A 13,867-nucleotide genomic window follows, 5' to 3' on the forward strand; every position below is an offset into this window, starting at 1 on the left:
ATATACCATAATTCAGTTTAATTGATTATAGAGGTCACATAAAATGATGATTAATTTGTAAACTATGGTGAATGTAGTATGTTATATCTCTAAGGTCCCTTTCGTTTTGTATAGGAAGTCGTTGTGTACGCACATATTTGTTATTCCACTTGCAGATTGTGTCTGTTAAAAGTTGTGTATCGTTTTATCATAGCGATTATTACTAACCATATGTTTGTCGGCTATTTGTGTTGCAAAAGAGTATTACAGTCGTAGATATGTTCCATTTTTAGCACCTGGATCTGGTCACCTTAAAGGGATCTATATGAATGAAGCAATCCAGGTACTTATTTTTAAACCAGGTGTTGCTTGTTTGAACGAAACCTACAAGCCAATAGTTCAGCATTGGCAAAGTTTTATTACAGAATTAAGTAATACATACATACATATCTCAGATCTAGTATATTTCAGTCACAAACTCTGCAATTTTTAAAAGGAAGTAAAAAAAATCTGAAAATTGGTTATCTTGATGTAGTTTTCCACGTTTATTTCTGTGAAACCATGAACTTGTGGAGAAAAAAATTTGGCATAAAAGTTATAGACGTTTAAAAGTTGTAAAAACTGTATTTTTAGGCAATAACAAAACAAATTTTCTGCTTTATAGCAGTGTTAACTTTAAGGTTATACCCTGTGAAATTTATTGTTTAGCGTCTGAGGATTCTAAATAAAGTCAACATGTATCATCTTACCATTTCTTTCGTCTTTTCATTGATTTCTATAGTGTTTTGTATATTTTTATTATTATTTTTAAATTTGTTATATTAATATATTTGTCTTTATGTGTTTGTTCCACATTGGTTTTTAAAGCTGAACTTTATGAAGCCATTGATCTGTTCCCCAGCAGTTCAAAGATGCATCTATAATGCACTTGTACAAAAACAAAGGGAAAAAGAGTGTACGTGATAATCCCCTTTTCCAATAGAAGAATAAGGATAATCAAAAAGAATGGAGAAATGTGTTGATATTGGCAAGCTATTCTAGTGTAATTGTAAGCCACAGACACATTAATAACGGTTTCCATAGTAATAATCAGACATGAAAACTCTGTGAGAACCACATGTTGACAAATACGTTGAAACCAATTTCAAGGATAGATTGGTGCTAATTTACTTCTTGTCCTTTTGAAATTTCAAATTCAAAATCAAATAACACTTAATTAGCCAAAATGAATTGAATGACCCAACCACCTCTCACTCTGAGTTTAGAACATAGAATTTAGCTTTTTGCCACTTTGACATTTATCTATCAACTTTCTAGTGAATTTTGGTTTGTAGTTTTCATATTTTGAAATATAATCTTACTTTTCCAAGGTGCACCTAATTACATCATAATTAGTGAGGTGATACAAATGAGAAAAATGTAAAAATTTAATTTATTTAATAAAAAAAGATACAATTGCTGTACTTTATTCACCAGGACATCTATTTTATCACTGATGTTGTTATTGATCAATATCAATGAATATATGTTTAGTTAAGGAACATTATTGAGACAATGATTTAGCACAGATAACAGTCATATAAATCTTAACCTTTATGAATATGATGTGGTTCAGTTAAGTGATTTCTACAAGAAAATGGTTTATCAAATGTCACGGTTTTATGGTCTTTCTTCTGTATGAGTCTGTTTGTGTTTGGCCAAATAACTTCTTGCAGAGAATGATTTACAACATATATCACACGGAAATGGTTTCTCTCTTGTATGAGTGCGTTTATGCACAGCAAAGTCACGTTTTACAGAGAATTGTTTACCACAGATATTACAGTGATATGGTTTCTCCCCTGTATGAATGTATTTGTGTCTAGTTAAGTTATCTGCACGAGAAAATGATTTACCACAGATATCACACTGACATGAATTCTCTCCAGTGTGAATGTTTTTATGAGAAGTAAGGCGACAGTTTTGTGAGAACGATTTACCACATATATCACAGCAATATGGTTTCTCACATGTGTGAACATATTTGTGAGAGGTTAAATTACTTTTAGTCATGAATGATTTACCACAAACATCACAAGTATATGCTTTCTCTCCTGTGTGAATGTGTTGGTGAGAGATAAGCCTGGTCTTCTGAGAGAAGGTTTTTCCACAGACATCACAGTGATATGGTTTCCCTCCTGTGTGAATGTATTTATGAGAGATTAAAGTGCCTCTATGAGAGAACGATTTACCACAGATATCACAGTGATATGGTTTCTCACCTGTATGAATGTATTTGTGAGAAGTGAGAATACTTTTTCGTGAGAATGATGTACCACAGATATCACAGAAATATGGCCTCTCATGAGAAAGTTTGTGAGTAGTTAAATGACTTCCTAATGAAAATGATTTACCACAAATATCACAAGGATATGGTTTCTCTCCTGTATGAGTGGACTTGTGAGAAGTAAGGCTATTCTTCTGACAGAATGATTTTCCACAAACATCACAGTGATATGGTTTATCTTCTGTGTGAATATATTTATGATAGGTCAAAGTGCCTGTGGAAGAAAATGATTTACCACAGATATCACAGTGATATGGTTTCTCTCCTGTATGAATGTATTTGTGTCTTGTTAATGTTTCCTTTATAGCAAATGATTTACCACATATGTCACAGGGATATGGTTTCTCCCCTGTATGAATGTATTTATGTCGAGTTAAGGTATGTAATTTAGAGAATGATTTACCACAAATATCACAGCGATGTGGTTTCTCTCCTGTATGAACGAATTTGTGAGAAGTAAGGCCAGTCTTCTGACAGAAGGACTTGCCACAAATATCACAGTGATATGGTTTTTCTGCTGTGTGAATGTATTGGTGTGAAGTAAGGTTAATCTTCTGAGAGAATGACTTACCACAGATATCACAGTGATATGGTTTCTCTCCTGTGTGGATGTATTTGTGCGAAGTAAGGTTAGTCTTCTGAGAGAATAACTTTCCACATATGTCACAGTGATAAGGTTTATTTCCTGTATGAATGTATTTGTGATAAGTAAGGCTACATTTCTGAGAGAATGATTTATCACAGATATCACAGTGATACGGTTTCTCTTCTGTGTGAATGTATTTATGAGAGGTTAAAGTGCCTCGAGAAGAAAATGATTTACCACAGGTATCACAAGAATATGGTTTCTCTCCAGTATGAATGTATTTGTGAGAAGTAAGTCTTTGTTTTTGAGAGAACGATTTACCACAGATATCACAATGATATTGCTTCTCACCTGAAGGAATACATTCGCGAACAGTGAGATTTCCCTCATTAGAGAAAGACTTTTCACAGACATCACATTGGTATGATAGTTTTTCTCTTTCTTTTGTCATCTCCTGAGGATTCATTGTTGTTCTATAGTATACAAGCACAAAATATATTTTTGCTCCCTTTTCTAGATATTTCTTTGTTGATTCAAATACTTCTATTGCTATATTTCAGGCAGTTCTGAAAAACGATACAAATACCTTCATAGATATTTTCCAAGTTCAAAGAGAATGTGAAATACTAATGCTGCTAGTAATTCAGAAGAAATATTTCAGTTATTCACCATAGATAAATTATATGAATATGGTTATATCTATTAGTTTAAAACATCTTCCATTAGTCTTCAGTATCTGATGTAAAACCTCTTTTATGCTACAGATGTCTGATATTCTGAAATGATAAAGAAACAGCGTAAGATATAGGAAATACTTAAAAAAAGCAGAGATTCAACAATAAAAACATTACTAATTTCTCATGACAAAGAGTTGATATCAACTTTTATCTGAATAAATTGGCTGTTTCTTTAGTAAATTTTGATATTCTCACCCACACGATTTTCACTAAGAAAAAAGAAAACCTGACGTCCTAATATGCTGCAAACCCCTTATTTTTGTTTGGAAAAAAAAGTGGGAGTGGGAAAACCGAACCCCACCCCTATTCTGGAATAATTGGAAAATTTTTTTTCTTTTTTTTGAATGAATTACAGTGACCTCCTAATATACCACAAAACCCTTTTTGGGTCTGAAAAAAGGGGTGGGGTGGGGTGGAATGGAACCCTCGGAAATCCCCACCACCAGTACTACATTTTCTAGTGTGTGAATTACATGGTTCGTTATTAAATATATAGAGAATGTAGATTAATATGCGTAAAATACACAGTATAAATACTGTGTATTTTAAGCTGAAAATAATTTTTTCTTAAGTCGTAGTGTATGCAGATATATATATATATATATATATCTTCCTGGGGCTATAAACAACAGTAGCACCGTCCTGTAGAGGATGCCATATTTAGTTGCCAAATATACTTTACGATTCCGTACTGCTACTGTTTATATCTTGCTCAGAGATTTAATATAACATATCTCTCTTTTATATATAATAGCGTGTATGTATATGTAGACATACACTGACAAAGTACTACTTACCTCCTTGCTGTCACATACAATTGGATTAATCTCAAAAAATACATTTTTTTCTCTCCACTAAATATTTTCAGCTTTATACCAGTGTTTTAGGAAAGAAAAAATCTTTCGCATCCAAACTCACTTGCTCGTCTGTGATGGATATTAATTCTATTCATCAATTATGCTAAAAAAAAAAACCCTCTTCATTTCACTTGGCATGGCTAATGAAAAAGCACCTTAATTTTTAATTTCTTTAATTACAGTAGCTATTCTATTTGCTGATTGTGTCCATTCAAGGCTGTCTATTGCTTTATAACAAGGGTATCATTTGCTGCATATCTCTATTTGTTGTTTATTCTGTCAAACTGATCCACGTTTATAGTTATGCCAACTGTTAACTCCTAAGAATTCTCTGCCAATATCTTAAAACACAAATATCCGACTGCAACATCGAGCCAGCGATACGGACATGACAAAACGAAATACAGCTTTTAGTAGACACAAATGGTAAAAACTTTCACTTTTGTCAGGAGTTTTTAATTAGCCAGATTCATCGGCTTTTACTAAAAATAAAATATACATTATATCTTACTTGTTATGATATAAAATCAGTGTCTTCTATTACTCGAACGAGCAATCTAAAGAGGAAATTAATTTGAAGACACTTCAAAAAACCGACACGGAACGTCAGCGAAACGAACAAACAATCCGTATGTTGTGTACCTCGTATAACTACACTTTTGTCGAATGCTAAAACTAAGGTGGCCTATTTGCAATTTTTGTATTACTGTAATTGATTTTTGAAAAATGTGAATTGTAATTAAAACAAAAAATCCGTATGATGACAAAAAATACAAAACTAGAACCGGACTGTTTCTTTTCAAGTTTATTGGTACTTTTACGCTATCCTGTTACCGATCATCTATGTTACAGGGCGGAGGCGCAATGGCCCAGTGGTTAGGGGAGCGGACTCGCGGTCATAGGATCGCGGTTTCGATACCCAGATCGGGCGTTGTGAGTGTTTATTTAGCGAAAATACCTAAAGCTCCACGAGGCTCCGGCAGGGGATGGTGGCGAACCCTGCTGTACTCTTCCACCACAACTTTCTCTCACTCTTACTTCCTATTTCTGTTGTGCCTGTAATTCAAAGGGCCAGCCTTGTCACACTCTGTGTCACGCTGAATATCCCCGTCTACACGTGTCTGTGGAGTGCTCAGCCACTTGCACGTTAATTTCACGAGCAGGCTGTTCCATTAATCAAGTGGAGCCCTCGACGTCGCAAGCGACGGAGTGCCAACAACAACAACAACAATTCGTCTTTCTTGACCTCTCTCTGTAAAGGGCTCTTCCTCTGTCTTAACCTCTTCTCGCCAATATTGTTCACAATTGAATTTAAGTTTTGATAGTAGTGTGTCGCGCAAATTTTTCGAAGCCCATGTTCCCAAAATGTCTTCACGTCGTGTTGAATTATGGAAAAGGTTACAGAATGTTACTTTTCTGGATTTTTTGAAAGAAAACAAGTTAATTGCACAAAAAAAAAAAAAATGTACTTGTCGTCGTCAAATGGAAATTGAATCTTTCCAACGTGCTATTGACTATGTTATTTGCAGTAAAACGATCTCTATAAGGAAACATACTTTTTTAGAGACATGCCACTGGGAGGACTTTCAGACATTTTTCAAGCACATAGCCGAAATATATCCACAGTGATTTCAGAAAGGTAAAGGTTAGTTTTTTTGTTTTCTTTTTTTCTTTCGAATTTTGTTACAGGCTTTCTTTTTATTATTATTTTGTATTTTTCGTTTTCGAATCTTTGTTCTCTGGTAAAAAGCGTGAAACTCGCAGTTCAACTTTCTGAGTAAATGCAAGATTTGGACTATCCGCGTTTAGCTGTTATTTCTAGCATATCAAGTTTTGTGGTGGGTGGGGACTCCACATGCCGTGACCCTTTTGCTGTTTCAATATAAATGTAAGCCGTTCATTTTCACATCTAAGTTGCGAGGAGGCTATTCGCGTCGTGAATACACAAAAATATGTTAAGACGACTTATCTGTGGCATACTATTTTTTTTTTTTCACTTTAAGTCAATTTCCATGTAAATTGTTTCTCATAGAAAAAGACACCATAAGCAAAAATAACGAATATACACTCATAGTTAAATATAGAAGTGTCAAGTATAATTTGTTATATAATCTCTATAATAAACATCATATTGAATGGAATAATTCCCCATTTTGAACTTATATGTACGTGTGTGTTTGTGGTAGAAATATACGGATGCACAAAAAGGATATAATTAAACAAATATCGACCCCTTGTTCAGAAACACCCGCTAGTGCAGAACAGTTCTCAAATTAACTCCCCAATTGTCTCTCCCCCACCACAAATTACTATGTCCTCCTAATCTACATAGTCCGAAGTATATTTGTAGAGAATTTCATTAAAAAGTATCCATTTTCTTGAAAGACGAATTGGGCTCCGGTGAATTTTCTGAAATTCACCACCCCGGCTGTTCCTAAGACGTTTTTCCCCAAAAGTTTTATAGATTCGGAATCTACATAATATAACACATATTCGTAGAAAATTTCAGTAAAAAATATCAATTTTTCTGAAAATTATGATCATCCAAAGTCGGGGGAGGGACAGATATCTGTAGTTATGCCGATAAAACAATATCTACTGTAATAAAGTGGAGGTGCAATGGCCCAGTGGTTAGGGCAGCGGACTCGCGGTTTCGATTCCCAGACCGGGCGTTGTGAGTGTTTATTGAGCGAAAACACCTAAAGCTCCACGAGGCTCCGGCAGGGGATGGTGGCGAACCCTGCTGTACTCTTCCGCCACAACTTACTCTCACCCTTTCTTCCTGTTTCTGTAATTCAAATGGTCAGCCTTGTCACACTGTGGTTAGGGCAGTGGACTTTCTCTCGCTCTTACTTCCTGGTTCTGTTGTGTCTGTAATTCAAAGGGGTCAGCCTTGTCACACTCTGTGTCACGCTGAATATCCCCGAGAACTACGTTGAGGGTACACGTGTCTGTGGAATGTTCAGCCACTTGCACGAGCAGGCTGTTCTGTTGATCGGATCAACTGGAACCGTCGTCGTCGCAACCGATGGAGTGCCAACAACAACAAATGCAACAGGTCCATCTATCTCCTCTTCTTTCCCCCTCCCTCTCATTCCTCATTAATCTAAGTTAACTTTGATATGATTTCGTCAGCTGGATGCCCTTCCTGGCTCTGGGTGCTCGTTTCTTGCTACCAGCACTTGTGGAGTTGTCAAGTAACTTGTAGGACATAAAAGGATTTTAAAAAAAACGGAAAAGCTACCTTCATTAAGTGGAGTAGAGTATTTGAGAGGGTGAGGATGTTATTTTATGGCTGGGCGAGGTGTTTTGCTATAGAGAAGATAAGTGGTTACCTTACGTTTATGTAGGTTAACCACATATATATATATACACACCCACATACAAACATGTATGTATGTGTGTATGCATTTATGGAGTCTTCCATGTAGTGTGGATAACTGTGATGTTCAGCAGACTTCCTAGGACCAACAAAACAACCAGAATTCTTCGGGAATATTGGTTTGAGCCCGGATATTGTACTCTATAGCAGGGGTTTTCAAACTGTGGTCCGCAAGGACAAGACAGGGGGTCCGTAGACAGCAAATACGTTTTATGGGCAATGTGATTTTATATATGTTTTTTAATCGAAATCTTTTAATTGACAATAAACCTATTTGTTAAATACTGTTAAATAAATAAATGTAAAAATATGTTATTTTAAGCAAATATTTATGTATAAATTTCATAAGCGTTTATAAGGGGGTCCCTAAGGTAAAGCCTGAAATAAAAGGGGTCCGCAAGTTTGAAAACCCATGCTCTATAGAATAGAACACCTGATATCGATTGAAATCAGTGTCATTTGAATGGAAAATAAAAGAAACACGTGATCAAGACTGAAAGATACACCAGCCTGGGAGAAGTAAGCTGCCAGGTAAAGGTTCTCACAGTAGGGGTTGGAGTCAGAGGATTTGTAAGCAAAAATGTCGGTACTACTAAAGCAGCGTGGACCCGAACGCGCTAGCTAGTCTTGAGTGGTCGATCCTAACCCTAACCCTAACCCGCGTGTGCAAATGAATACGTGTTTAGGGTTAGGGTTAGGATCGACCACTCACGACTAGCTAGCGCGCTCGGGTCCGCGCTGCTTTAGTAGTACCAAAATGTCCATACGATTTAAAGAAACAGCAATCAGTCTCCGGGGAAAACAGAAGCAAAGCCTTAAAGGCAATATCCAAGACAGCGGAGAGATATTCCAGCTAGATCTGATCGAAGAGGAACACAGAAGAAACCCAAAGTAAATATTTTCGTTTAATGCTAAGGGAGGTTACTCTGAATCATTGTAATAGCACTGACGTTTCACCGCTACCATGACAACGAACGTTATTTCTTTCAACACTAATTTGAAGACAAGTGGAGGCGCAATGGCCCAGTGGCTAGGGCAGCGGACTCGCGGTTTCGATTCCCAGACCGGGCGTTGTGAGTGTTTATTGAGCGAAAACACCTAAAGCTCCACGAGGCTCCGGCAGGGGATGGTGGCGAACCCTGCTGTACTCTTTCACCACAACTTTCTCTCACTCTTTCTTCCTGTTTCTGTTGTGCCTGTAATTCAAAGGGTCAGCCTTGTCACACTGTGTAACGCTGAATATCCCCGAGGACTATGTTAAGGGTACACGTGTCTGTGGAGTGCTCAGCCACTTGCACGTTAATTTTACTGAATGAACGGAGAGAAGTTACAACAAGATGAAATTTCCAGACGGTTTAAACGTACAAGTCTCGGGTATACAAGTGACTGAAATGTGTCAGGAGAAGGGCATGCAAGAGTGGTAACATGGATGTGGCCAGGTCAACTTAACATGTAACAAGTTAGGGGACAAAACACTTGCCTGAGTGGGGTTTCATCTCTGAAGACCTTCAGCTGTTAAGCTCTCCTGAGAATTTCCTACAATTGTCATATTTTAACATTCTATCAGTCACTCGACGTCGTCGTCGTTTAACGTCCGCTTTCCATGCTAGCATGGGTTGGACGATTTGACTGAGGACTGGTGAAACCAGATGGCTACACCAGGCTCCAATCTGATCTGGCAGTGTTTCTACAGCTGGATGCCCTTCCTAACGCCAACCACTCAGAGAGTGTAGTGGGTGCTTATACGTGTCACCCGCATGAAGGCCAGTCAGGCGGTACTGGCAACGGCCACGCTCTTCCTCACACTCCCTCTCTCTTGGCTACAATCAACCAACTGGCTCCATCACATCTTCACTAGACGACGACCATCATTATCATTTAATGAACAAAATTATACAATTATTTATCTCTTATTCACTGCATCTCAAAATCTAATACCAAGTGTATTGGATATCAAATAATATTTAAAAAATTATATAGCGGAGTGGCTGTGTGGTTAGTAGCTCGCTTACAAACCACATGGTTCCGGGTACAGTCCCACTTGGTGGCACCTTGGGCAAGTGTCTTCTACTATAGCCTCGGGCCGACCTAAAGCCTTGTGAGTGGATTTGGTAGACGGAAACTGAAAGAAGCCCGTCGTATATATATATATATATATATATATATATATATATATATATATGTATGTGTGTTTGTGTTTCTGTGTTTGTCCCCCCACCATCGCTTGACAACCGATGCTGGTGTGTTTACGTCCCCGTAACTTAGCGGTTTGGCAAAAAGAGACCGATAGAATAAGTACTAGGTTTACAAAGAATAAGTCCTGGGGCCGATTATCTCAACTAAAGGCAGTGCTCCAGCATGGCCGCAGTCAAATGACTGAAACCAGTAAAAGAGTAGCTTCAAAATGAAGTTTTATTGTAGATCAGTTTGGGAAAATGTATCACTTTTATCATATATTGATCAAGTGTGTGAATTCTATAGTTTATGGTAGTGTCACCAGCACAAGATTTGGTTGGATACCTGCATATAAAATGATAGAAGAATAATCAAAGGTTAAAACAACTTTATTTCTCTTTTAATTTATTAAATTTATTCATGAAATTTGATGAGATCCAATTTCAGGAATTTAGAGAAATGTAAGGATGCTATATCATCCATTGCATGGGTTACACAAGATACATATTTGGACCATAGGTAGTGGGGGGGCATTTGGCTTTTGTCATCACTTCCAGAATTAAGCTGGAGGCTTATTCCTGGAGGTGTGGGGCAGTAGCATGAAGGCTGCAGCTGCTGGGATTCCTAGGCTTGTCCATCCAGCAGAAAACTGACCAGGAATGGAAACTGGGAAGTCATAATGACATATCCACAAGAAAACAAAACAAATTAAGTTCATCAAAACTATTTGAATGAAAAACACACATAATTATTGAGTAGGGCAAATGAGAAACGTGGTAAATATTTCATTTGTTCAATACAATGTAATACAGTTGCTGTACTTTATACAGCAGGACACTTATGTTATCAAATAATATTATCAATCAATATGAATAAATATATGTTCAGTTACGGTACATTATTGAGAGAATGATTTTGCACATATATGAAACTTATTCTGTATGATTATATCTGTGTTTGATTAAGTATTCTCTCCGAGCGAATGCTTTACCACAGATATCACAGGGATATGGCTTCTCTCCTGTATGAACGGACTTGTGTGTAGTTAGGTTACATGACTGAGAGAATGACATACCACAAACATCACAGTGATAAGGTTTCTCTCCTGTGTGAACGCGTCTGTGAAGAAATAAGTTAGTTTTCTGCGAGAATGATTTACCACAGATATCACAACAATATGGCTTCTCTTGTGTATGAATACGTTTGTGATTAGTTAAACTACTTCCTACAGAGAAAGATTTTCCACAGATTTCACAGTAATATGGCTTCTCACCTGTATGAATACGTTTGTGAGTAATCATGACAGCTTTCTGAGTGAATGATTTACCACAGATATCACAGCAATGTGGCTTCTCTCCTGTATGAATACGTTTGTGAGTATTCATGGCTCCTTGCTGAGAGAATGCCTGACCACAGATATCACAATGATATGGTTTCTCTCCTGTATGAATATAGTTGTGAGTTGTTAGGTTACGTACGCTAGAGAATGATTTGCTACAGATATTACAGGGATAGGGTTTTTCTGCCTTGTGAATACGCTTGTGAACAAGTAAGTTATTTTTCTGAGAGAATGATTTACCACAGATATCACAGCGATATGGTTTTTCCCCTGTATGAGTACGTATGTGAATAGTTAAGGCATTTTGTTGATGAAATGATTTACCACAGAAGCAACAGTGATATGGCTTTTCACTTGTTTGAATATGTTTGTGAACATTGAGATTTGCCCGATTATGGTATGATGTTTTACAGATATTACAAGGGTATGACAGTTTTTTTCTTTCTTTTTTCTTCTCTTCAGGACATAAGCCATCCTTTACATTTCTCACACAAGTCATTGTTCTATATTTCTTATACAACCACAAATTATATGATATGTAAACAAACCTAAGTTTATTTTTGAAGCACTGAAATGTATTGTAGTGCAAGTAGAAAAGTTTTTTTTTTTTTTTTTTCAATGCATAAGCACTGATAAAATCCTACAGGGCAGAAAAATCTATCAGCAACCAGCCATGAGATTTTATCCTATATATGCTGTTCTATACCTACAAACGTGTTGAAAAAATATATCTTTCTACTTATACTACAAATTATGTATTTCTTGTTTTCTCTTTTTACATATTTCTACATTTTTTTCAAATACTTCTGCAAGTCCGATATTCGTCAATATTTGAAGATGATTACAAACACCATTGCAGATTTTTTCCAAGTCCAAACAGGAGCTTTTGCAAATACTCAAAGTAATGAGGAAAACAAATGTTGCTATTAATTCAGAAGAAGTATTTCAGCTATTCACCAAAAATATATTATATAAACAGAGTTATATTTATCATTTATAACATCTTCCTCTTGTGTTCAAAAGATGATCAATATTCATAATGTATCTGGAGTAAAAACATTTTTATACCATTGACATCTGATATTCTGAAATGATACAGAAACATTAGAAGATATAGGGAATACGTTAAAAGCGGAGATTCAACAATAAAGGTATTACATTTTTATGATGATAAACTATGGATACAAACTTTTATATTATACAACCTTGTGTAAGGTCTACATATACAAGACTTCGACTCATCTGCTTTCAGATATTAGGAAAATATTAAACAACAAAATATTGGACCATAACGTTGTACTTGTGGGAGAAGTCGTTGTTTAGTCCAAGGTCATACCGGAGTGAGCAGACCTATTAATGAAATTAGGTTGTGTTCACGACTGTTACGACATGCATAACAGGTCAAACATAAACATAACTATACTTCGGTCACCAATCCAATACACTTTTCCTCTTGTAACTTTCGTAATAATACATATATATCTTTTAAAGAAATATTGCAGCCACACGTTCACAAATACGTTTTTAAATTTTATTTTTTTCCCCAGTTCTTTTGCAATTTGCTGAGTCTGTGTAGTCAAATCTATCTTGTATAATAGCGGTGTCATGAGTCACCTGTCTTAGTCGGATATTTGTGTTTCATGATGTTGTAGATAACTATTTATTCTCAGGAGCTTAAAGTGTACATAACTATTAAGGTGAATCCTTTTGACAAAATAAACAGCAAATAAAGATATGTAGCAGATGATAAAACAATAGACGGCTTTGAGTGGACACAATCAACAAATAGATTATCTACTGTAATAAAAGAATAGGAGGTAAAGAATACGTACACCACCCATTAAAACGTAACAAAAATGCTAACCCTAATCCTATCCCTAACTTTAAACACCCAGTACACGTATTTTTTACTTTCGTCATAGGAGAAATTTAAAATTCAGTGCTTTTTCATGGTCATGCCAAATCAAATCCAGATCTTGGCATAAGTTACGAAGTTTATATGAGAATAGAACATCGATCTCAGACTAGCAGCAGTTGGCCTGGTTCTTCAGCTTTTATTAAAAATAAAATATGTGTTATATCTTACCTGTTATGATAAATAAATCAGTGTTTGATGTGAAATATCTTTAATTACGCAAAGCGAGAAATATAATTTCAAGACACTTCAAAAAACCGACACGGAAAGTCAACGAAAGGAACTTATCATCCGCATGTTGTGTATCTCGCATTTTTTAGTCATACGTCGGATACTAAAATTAAGGCGGCCAATTTTTAATTTTTTTTCTTTTACTGAAATTATGTTTTGAAAATATGAATTTTAAGGAAAAGATCCGAATGATAACAAAAGAAACAAAACTAAAACCTCATTGCTTATTTTCATGTCTACTTCGAATTTTACGGTAGAATGTTATAGGAACGCAAAGAAAACAACACAGCTCTTTTACTTGTTTCAGTCATTTGACTGCAGTCATGCTGGAGCACCGCCT

At 36.1% G+C, this 13,867-nt stretch overlaps 4 protein-coding genes across 9 annotated transcripts in view; 1 reads left to right on the forward strand and 3 right to left on the reverse strand.

Annotated features, from left to right (window-relative positions):
- The window catches only part of LOC106873440 (zinc finger protein 271-like), a 7,834-nt gene extending 4,483 nt beyond the window's left edge, over positions 1–3,351 (reverse strand). The window contains exon 1 of the mRNA XM_052977906.1: positions 3,243–3,351. The gene's annotated coding sequence lies outside the window, so the exon portion shown is untranslated. The remainder of the gene's footprint in view (positions 1–3,242) is intronic.
- The window catches only part of LOC106873435 (zinc finger protein OZF), a 24,925-nt gene that overhangs the window by 6,622 nt on the left and 4,436 nt on the right, over positions 1–13,867 (forward strand). Inside the window, exon 1 of one of the 3 annotated variants that reach the window (XM_052977907.1) lies at positions 5,558–6,130. The exons of 1 other annotated variant lie outside the window; for it this stretch is intronic. The gene's annotated coding sequence lies outside the window, so the exon portion shown is untranslated. Of the gene's footprint in view, positions 1–5,557; positions 6,131–13,867 lie in introns of those variants that run through there. One more of the 3 variants, XM_052977908.1, reaches the window with a different exon arrangement.
- LOC128251228 (zinc finger protein 493-like) lies at positions 1,393–5,514 on the reverse strand. Of its 3 annotated transcripts, none has more exons than XM_052977890.1 (2): positions 5,444–5,514; positions 1,393–3,667 (listed from the first exon to the last, which is right to left on the reverse strand). In XM_052977890.1, the coding sequence occupies exon 2, from the start codon at positions 3,355–3,357 to the stop codon at positions 1,639–1,641; it is 1,719 nt and encodes a 572-aa protein (XP_052833850.1). In that variant the 5' UTR covers positions 3,358–3,667; positions 5,444–5,514; the 3' UTR covers positions 1,393–1,638. The 3 variants fall into 3 exon arrangements, with proteins under 3 accessions (XP_052833850.1, XP_052833848.1, XP_052833847.1); XM_052977888.1 differs by lacking the exon at positions 5,444–5,514 and adding an exon at positions 4,997–5,062; XM_052977887.1 differs by lacking the exon at positions 5,444–5,514 and adding an exon at positions 4,426–4,973.
- LOC106873427 (zinc finger protein 239-like) lies at positions 10,416–13,821 on the reverse strand. 2 transcript variants are annotated; one of them, XM_052977915.1, is made up of 2 exons: positions 13,468–13,821; positions 10,416–12,466 (listed from the first exon to the last, which is right to left on the reverse strand). In XM_052977915.1, exon 2 carries the CDS (start codon positions 11,878–11,880, stop codon positions 10,975–10,977), a length of 906 nt encoding a protein of 301 aa, XP_052833875.1. In that variant the 5' UTR covers positions 11,881–12,466; positions 13,468–13,821; the 3' UTR covers positions 10,416–10,974. The 2 variants fall into 2 exon arrangements, with proteins under 2 accessions (XP_052833875.1, XP_052833876.1); XM_052977916.1 differs by lacking the exon at positions 13,468–13,821 and adding an exon at positions 12,571–13,448.

This window comes from Octopus bimaculoides, chromosome 29, assembly GCF_001194135.2.
Source record: "Octopus bimaculoides isolate UCB-OBI-ISO-001 chromosome 29, ASM119413v2, whole genome shotgun sequence".
NCBI classification, from domain to species: domain Eukaryota; kingdom Metazoa; phylum Mollusca; class Cephalopoda; order Octopoda; family Octopodidae; genus Octopus; species Octopus bimaculoides.

Bases quoted from the DNA above. Each gene is read 5' to 3' on its own strand.
- LOC128251228 (XM_052977890.1), bottom strand. From the start codon at position 3,357: ATGAATCCTCAGGAGATGACAAAAGAAAGAGAAAAACTATCATACCAA.
- LOC106873427 (XM_052977915.1), bottom strand. From the start codon at position 11,880: ATGACTTGTGTGAGAAATGTAAAGGATGGCTTATGTCCTGAAGAGAAG.